The sequence below is a fragment of the Lipotes vexillifer genome, unplaced genomic scaffold (assembly GCF_000442215.2).
Source record: "Lipotes vexillifer unplaced genomic scaffold, Lipotes_vexillifer_v1.1 scaffold7, whole genome shotgun sequence".
NCBI lineage: Eukaryota > Metazoa > Chordata > Mammalia > Artiodactyla > Lipotidae > Lipotes > Lipotes vexillifer.
Genome location: NW_006792683.1, coordinates 5,943,628 through 5,951,658, shown reverse-complemented (window position 1 = coordinate 5,951,658; position 8,031 = coordinate 5,943,628). Strand labels below are relative to the sequence as shown.

At 47.9% G+C, this 8,031-nt stretch overlaps 1 protein-coding gene across 1 annotated transcript in view; it reads right to left on the bottom strand.

Annotated features, from left to right (window-relative positions):
* Positions 1-1,871: 1,871 nt before the first annotated feature.
* Positions 1,872-8,031, bottom strand: part of ASB13 (ankyrin repeat and SOCS box containing 13) — a 27,147-nt gene continuing 20,987 nt past the window's right edge. Inside the window, exons 5-6 of the mRNA XM_007465824.1 lie at positions 3,196-3,387; positions 1,872-1,999 (exon numbers count right to left, since the gene is read on the bottom strand). Coding sequence (XP_007465886.1) covers positions 1,872-1,999; positions 3,196-3,387 — 320 coding nt within the window. The remainder of the gene's footprint in view (positions 2,000-3,195; positions 3,388-8,031) is intronic.

The window sequence follows — 8,031 nt, the reverse complement described above, 5'->3', positions numbered from 1 at the left end:
CTCTGACTCCCATAGGATGAAGCTCACACACACACACACCCAAGTAAGAAAAGGGCCGTGTGAACACAAAGATGGACTCTCTCCAACAACCTTTATTGAGCTGTGAGTATGGGGACCGGATTCTGCCCTGAGCACTCCGCATATGGAAGTATTAGCAACTGTCATGGCTAGAGGCAAGTTCCTGTTACAAAGATGAAAGGGCAGAACCCAACGCTCTTTTTAATTTTATTAGTACATGCAGATACGCTGATTTACCCAGAACATGCATGTACACCTGCAGCCGAATGGGAGGGGCTCTTATCTCCACATATGATGAAGCACCACCGTAACAACAGCCAGAACTGAGGAGCTGGAAAATACCCACGGCTGCCAGCATGGAACTTTCCACCAGATCTGGGCCCCACCCAAATAGACCTGCCAAGAGGTGCCTCTGGTTGTGAGCACAGCTGGCGTGACCCTGGCCCATCCCCGCTCACTCTACTCCCCACACTCCTGGGGAAATCTGGTGAGGTCACATTTCTGGGGACGATGGCTTCAGGCTTGACCCTCAAGAGGGTTCACAAGCGGTACCTTCTCCATTTCCCCTGAAACCAAAGAGACCTCAACTACTTATACAGAAGTCCTCTAGCTTAACTCCCGGGTTTTGGGTTCGTTTTTTAAACTATGATATAGAATCTTAAGCAGACAGATGCAGTCCAAACATACTACGTCATGTTACCTCATGGTTTATCATGTAGAATTACTTGTTTCTATTACTAAAGAAACAGATTGTGAAACAGTTTCTTTCCCTGCCTTGATGGTGAGTCAGTCACATTCTTAGCCAGTTCAGAACACTGAGGCAGTGCCTGAAGCATAACAGATGTTCCTTAAGAATCCACAAAATGCATGAATCCACGGTTGACAATACCCACCAGGTGCCAGCGACCTCTTCTGCCAATTGCAATTGCAACTGCAGAGCTTCAAGGAATGAGCAAAACTTAGGGTGGGAAAAGGATTCATTTGGCAGCTGTAGAAAGAGATGAAAAACAATCTCTGAAGAGCTTCCTAACAGTGCTTCACATTGGATCACTACCCCTGGGAAGATGTGCTGAGATGCCTTCCTTTTACCTGTTGCTTTAGAGACTTGTTAACGAAACCTAAGTGTTACAGCGTATGTGTCTAAAAGTTTTTGCTTTATACACTTTTTAAAAGAATTGAGACCTCAAAGAAAAACTTCCTAAGAAACAGTGAGCTTATTGTGGGGAATAAAAAGCCTGAGGCTTCCCCACTAAGACCCGTATAAAGCCCCCTGAGCGATGGGTACACATGGGCGCAGGTGGGTCTCGGAAAGTGCCAACTGTGGCTTCAGAAAACAGCACCCAAGTGGCAGGCTGTCCCCACAGTGGCGTCCAGGCCGCAGTCAGGACCCCCCCTCCCAGGGCCCCACCCCTCTTCAGCACAGGTCCTCCTCTTGAACACCCAGGGCCACCTGGTGATGAAGGAATCAGAGATGGCACTTCCCGGGCATGTGGAATCAGCATCAGGGCCCTGGACCCCCAGCCTCGCCGGGCTCCCTTGTGCTCCTGGGAAAGTCTTTCCTGACGATCCCTCCGAGGGAGGTCTGTGAAGAGAGACAACTGCACGGCCGGGAGGATGCCAGAGTTAGACTGAAGTCCCAGGAGGGCCAGCCCAGGGCCTTCCCAGGGCCTCAGAAACACCTGCCAAGGGTCTGCAGAGAAGACGAAACAGGACGGCCCGGAGGGACTCCAGTTTTTCTACAGCAACAGCATGGCTTCAGGCACCCAGGACAGAGCGACCCTGTGGCCCAATGCTGGGCTCAGCAAGGCCAGCAGCCCGGTGTCACCGGCCCACCCTGACCGCGTGTCTGCAGCTCAGTTGTAGGAAAGGTAGTCAATGAGCCGGGGAGGGATGTTCAACCTGGCAATTTTCTCCAGCCCCCTGATGCCAGCCACCCTCCTCAGGCTCACCCTGCAGAGCTGGGACAGGCTCAGAGGTGTCTCTGGAAAAAGGGGACAAGACGCACGTGAGGTTAGCTTAACTTAAGGAAGAAGCACAGCATCCTTCAACTTAACAAGTACCAGCATGGAACTGAAAACACCTCCCTTTTCCTGAAAAGAGCCTGAACCCTGAGTACCTTCTCTGGAAGGTGACCAGGAAGGACAAATAGGGACCAAGGATGGAAGATCAGGAAATGGAATTCAGGTCATGGCCACTGGGATTTCACTTTGTGAGCTTTTGGCTTTTGGGGTTTTGTGATTTTTTTTTCCCCCATAATGTTATAACTCAGCACACAGATTTGCCAGCAAAGCACTAATCTACAGCTAGTAGGCTTGTTTGTCAAACTTCCAGACAAATGAGGGCTGGGGGAGGGTTCGGGCGGGCAGTGCTGGCTCTGCTCTGCTCCTGATCGCTGCAGGCCACAGGGACCCACGGAGAACTGACCCACAGGGGCAGACAGTCCACAAATGCACATCCTGGTGGCAGAGAGTCAGGGCCACAGGCCTGAAGGTGAAGCCTGGAGCTATAGCTCACGAGGGATGGACACCAGGGCCAAAGAAGGAAAGTGCCTGGAGGTCCCTGGCAGCTGGGCCACGGGAATGTGTACAGAGCAGAGCCTGGCCTCGAAGGCTGCCTTTAGGACCATCTGTGTTTGATCAAAGTATAAATCAACCAAAGAAAGTATTCTCAACTTATGAAACATTATGAAAGACAAAGCTCTCTGAAAGAAAAATAAACAGAATTACTAGTGACATTCATTTTCCCATTTACTTCCTCCCCCAAATTATTTGAATGCAGGAAAAGAAACACCTTCTAGGAAATGTTTCCCCGGTAGACGTGGATGGTATTTGCCTCTAAACTCATGATGGATTTTGGTTGGGTAAGGTTGGCAAAATGTGGAATAAATGGGCTCTTTTTCAATTGATAAGTGTTTGAAAGCCTCTTGTGACTGTAATTCTATGTAAACTCATTTAAAAATGTGTCCCAGAGAGGAGGTCTTGTCTTAGCCAGATGGTTTGTCCTTTGTTTCCTGAAGAGTGAGGGCTGCATCTATATCATCGGCCTCATAGCGACCCAGTCTGATTCAAGAAACGACTGACTCAGAGATGAACTGACACGTGATCAGAACAAAGCCCTCCTGCACGAGGTTTCCCTGCAGACCTTAGTGCAGGCGTCACACAAACGACACACACTCACTCTCATAGTGCTCCAGGCACTTGGCGGGGGCACTGCTGCTCCATGTGTAGTCGGATGGCTTCCGCCCCCGGTTGTCCCGGGCATAGATGTTGCCTCCAAACTGGATGAGCATCTCGATGAGGTCCACGTTCTTCACCTTGGCTGCATGGTGCAGCGCCGTCTCGTGGAGCTTTGCCGCGTTCACGTTGGCCCCTGCATGTCCGGAGCAGGAACAAACGTCACCAAGGAGCACAGGACACAAAAGCAGCAACCCCTCCCCAGGAACAAAATCAAGACTCCGCTGCAGCCTTTTCAAAACCTTCTTCAAAATCCAAAAGCACTGATTCCTTTTATTTTTCCTTAGGAAAAGAGAGCTAAAAAAGAAGTATAACTGGAAACAACCAAAAAGAAGAAAAACAAGACAGAAACCTTCCCTGTGAGTTCAGAGGCTGCTCTAACGCCCTATGCTGTCTGTCCCCAGGTCCTGAGGCTCTGGAAGCTCAGGTGAGTTGCTCAAGCTCTCCTGCCATCCTCCACGTGTACACACACACACACACACCATGGACACACACACACTGACACATACCACAGACACACACAGGCACACACATGTGCACGCAGGTACACAGTTGCACACACCTCAGATACAGTCAGGCACACACATTACGTGCACGCACACACCACGTACACAGGACAGTGGCTCTAAAAATGTGTGTTGTATGAATTAATGAACATTAAATATAAGAAATCTTTTACAAAAGGGAAAATAGGGAATGTTCCCCCCAAATTCCCTGAAGTTCAGATAGAGAGGAAGCATAGTAACTGTGAATTCAGCTCTGCCATCCACCTCGCTCTCGGGATGACAGCAGACATTCAGAAAGATGCAAACAAGTAATACATAGCTAAACACAGCATTTTTAGACGCTTTTTAAAAATAAGAGATTTTGATAAAAATATGATTTGTGTAAAACACCATTCTTAGGGCACGACTGTCACCATTCTATACAGTGGGATCCCCTGGAGCCTCAGAATTTTTTTTAAGAAAATACCAACTTCTTTGAGGTCTGCTCCCAAGTGGATAAGGAGGTTACAAGAGAAAGGGGATGGGCGAAAAGTATTTTCAAGAAGCCAGCAAAGAGCCCAGGATCAGTGAAGATATTCCCTCAAATAACACATTCAAATCACAATCATAAAATATTATCAAGGTGAGGCTTAAAAAAAAAATCAGATCACCAGTATGTCACTGTGTAATAAGAAATTTTGAGGGTCAGAACAAGAGGAAATGGGGGGGTATAAGGCTATTAGATTTTCTAGTCCCACAGCTCAAAACTACTTGAAAACTTCTGCTTTCTGGTTTCTGACTTAAAATCATTTTAATCCCCTGGTAGAATATAAGAAATGTGTTCCTAAAGTGGCCTGTGTGATGCTAAGAAAATAGCAAGCATGCAAGCACATAACACACGTGAAGAAAAGCTCCCATACTTCCCAGAGTCAAAACTCAGACGGCAGTTCAGGAAAAAGAATCCGTCAGTTAGGAAGCAGGATAAATTACCTAATTATTTAACTTGGCAGATATGTATTACAAAAATAATAGTAAAAATCAACCCATGAAATAAAAGAAGCATTTCCCCCACAATCTAACCAATCTACCACATCAGGGGTTTCTTCCAATATTGCTGATACGAATAAGTAATGTTATAGTGTTGCAGTCATAATGCACATATGAATTTGAACATTAAACTTGTAATGAAAAATAAGTTGCAAAGTCTGCAGAATCTAAAGTCCCTGTGGCTTCCTCTCAGGTCATTAATTCTGTCAATATTCTTGCCAATCGGGGAGGAAAGAGGCTGTCTCTATTTTAGGGATGGAGAAGGGTGGGTGGGGAAGCAGAGTCACTTTCAAGGTCAAGGAGAACCAGCACTGAACAGCTCTTCCCTCCCGCCCACTGTGGGTTCTCGGTACACGAGGCTTGGCGGGGTGACGGTTCCAAGGGACAAACGGGATCTGTTTAAAATGTGCCTTGGTATCACTGGATTGGGCGCAGAGAGAGGGCTGGTGATTAAGAGGGGCAGCTGGCATCTCCACAGAAGCTGGAAACAACGGACCAGAGCTTCCTGGAGCAACACGGGTGGGTCTCGAAAATTCAGGAATGGGTGAGCAAACAGGAAGGAGAGTCAAATCTATAACAACACCGTTTACCGCGATGAAAAATTCATGTCTCAACCAATAACACACAGATACTCATTTGAACAGTGGGATGGGGAGGGGGGCAGAGGAAAGAAGGGACAGAGAAGCCAGGGAGAAAGTGGCTTTATGGGACTAACGATGACATTGCCTGGAACTGAGGACAAAAGCCAGAGCCAGCAAAACACCTGACGCCACCTAGGCCTTAAAAATTCTCAATTCACGCGTCAGAAAGAAGGGATCAGTGTTTGCTCGTGATCAAAAGCCTGATTTCAAAGCAAAACAGGATTAGAGTGGATTCAGTAAAACCTCAGGGAACAAGGACAGGGGCTGTCACACGCCCACCAAGAACCCAGCACAACACTATGGAGAACAGTATGGAGGTTCCTCAAAAAACTAATAATAGAGCTACCATATGACCCAGCAATCCCACTCCTGGGCATATAGCTAGACAAAACTCTAATTCAAAAAGATACATGCACCCCTATGTTCATTGTAGCACTATTTACAATAGCCAAGACATGGAAGCAACCTAAATGTCCGTTGACAGATGAATGGATGAAGAAGATGTGGCACATATATACAATGGAATACTATGCAGCCACGAAAAAGAATGAAATAATGCCATTTGCAGCAACATAGATGGACCTAGAGATTGTCATATTGAGTGACGTAAGTCAGACAGACAAATATATGATATCGCATATATGTAGAATCTAAAAAAATGATACAAATGAACTTATTTACAAAAACAGAAATAGAGTCACAGATGTAGAAAACAAACTTACGATTACCGGGGGAAAGGAAGTGGGGAGGGATAAATTGGAAGACTGGGACTGACACATACACAATACTATATATAAAATAGATAACTAATAAGGACCTACTGTATAGCACAGGGAACTCTACTCAATACTCTATAATGGCCTATATGGGAAAAGAATCTAAAAAAGAATGGATATATGTATATGTATAACTGATTCACTTTGCTGTACACCTGAAACTAACATAACATTGTAAATCAACTATACTCCAATAAAAAATATTTTAAATATACATATATATAAAAATAGAACCTGGCGCAATGCCCGGGACGGGGTGGCAAGCACAGGGTCTTGGGATTCGCTCGCTGAGATAACAGCAGAGACGTGAGGGACCAGCACTGCTGGGAAGGTGGACGCCCCTTCTGAACGCTCCCAGCACGGTTAAGTATTTACTGCCAGGGACCAGATTAAAAGTTACCTCACCAGAAATAACTGGACTTTCACCCCTTTGGCCGCAATCCTCTGCAAAAATAATCCACAGCTTGGCAGCTTGACCTCGCTGCCAACAGAAAGCCTCTGAGTCCACCCCGGGGGGCACCACGTGGCCCCAACGGCTCTGCTCCTCCTGCGGGGCCAGGACCCTCTCCAAAATCGTGTGCAAAAGCACCTGCACGCGTATTTTTCTAGAGATGTGGTCCATAGCTTTCATTGGATGTTCCAGCAAAAAGTGACAAATCACTACTCTAAAGAGAAAGCATATGCTGTCCTCTTCTCTCTACTTTTCTGTATGTTTGAGATTTTCCATAGTTAAAAAGTAGTTTTCTTTAAGAAGAAAAAAACGATGCATGTGATCTAGGAAGGGGTATCAAGGAGACCATCTGAGATTACAACAGAATCAGAGATGAAATCTGGAGCTGGTGGTAGACACTGACACCTCAGGATCCTGCCCCAGGGGAAATCTCCTCAGCCCTCACTCCCAGGGGATGGAAACTCCCTTTGTAACCACCGGATCCCCTGCTTAAGGCCGTCGTGGACATCATGGCTGCCTCCCACCCAGGAGCTGCACCCTGCGGTGTGGGGCAGGGGTCCCGGGGCAGAGGTCTTGGGGCAGGGCTGGGCCCTGATTGGGTGGATCCCTTTCCTCAACCCAGACCCCAGCTGCTCAGAATGTGGCACAGTCCAGCCAAAGGGATGGGATAAGGTTTGGACACGAACCCATTTCAGGCCGATGGGACACGGAGGAGGTGTGAGGGGGCAGTTTCGCTATTCTGAGGGGAGGAAGCCATCAGAAGACTCAGGAGTCAAAAATCTGCATTTTAGCCAAACTCTGCTGCTGCAGCCATTTCTCCCCTACTAGGGATGCCAGGTGTGGGATAAAGGGAACGGTGAGGAAGGCAGAGATGTAAGATTCAGAGGAGGTGAGTTCTTGCTGACACTGCTGAGCCCCCCGCGTCAGAGAGACCCTGAAATCTGCTCTAGTTCTGATCCTTTCGGTTACTGAACCGGGAAACTCCATCACCCAGGGGTCGAGGGGAGCTGGTTTCCTACTTCTTACAAAGGAGTCATCACTTACACAGGGTCCTCAGGACACCACTCGCTTGATCCTCTCCCCTCCAACCACGAGAAAGGAACCAGAGAGAAAACAGATGAAGGTGTGCTGCACATGTGCACGCCAGGCGCCCCGCAGAGGGCGGCTGTGCTATGAAGTTTTTATTTTAATAAGCTCAGCAGGGCTTCCCTGGTGGCACAGTGGTTGAGAGTCCGCCTGCCGATGCAGGGGACGCGGGTTCGCCCCCCAGTCCGGGAAGATCCCACATGCCGCGGAGCGCCTGGGCCCGTGGGCCATGGCCGCTGAGCCTGCGTGTCCGGAGCCTGCGCTCCACAATGGGAGAGGCCACAACAGTGAGAG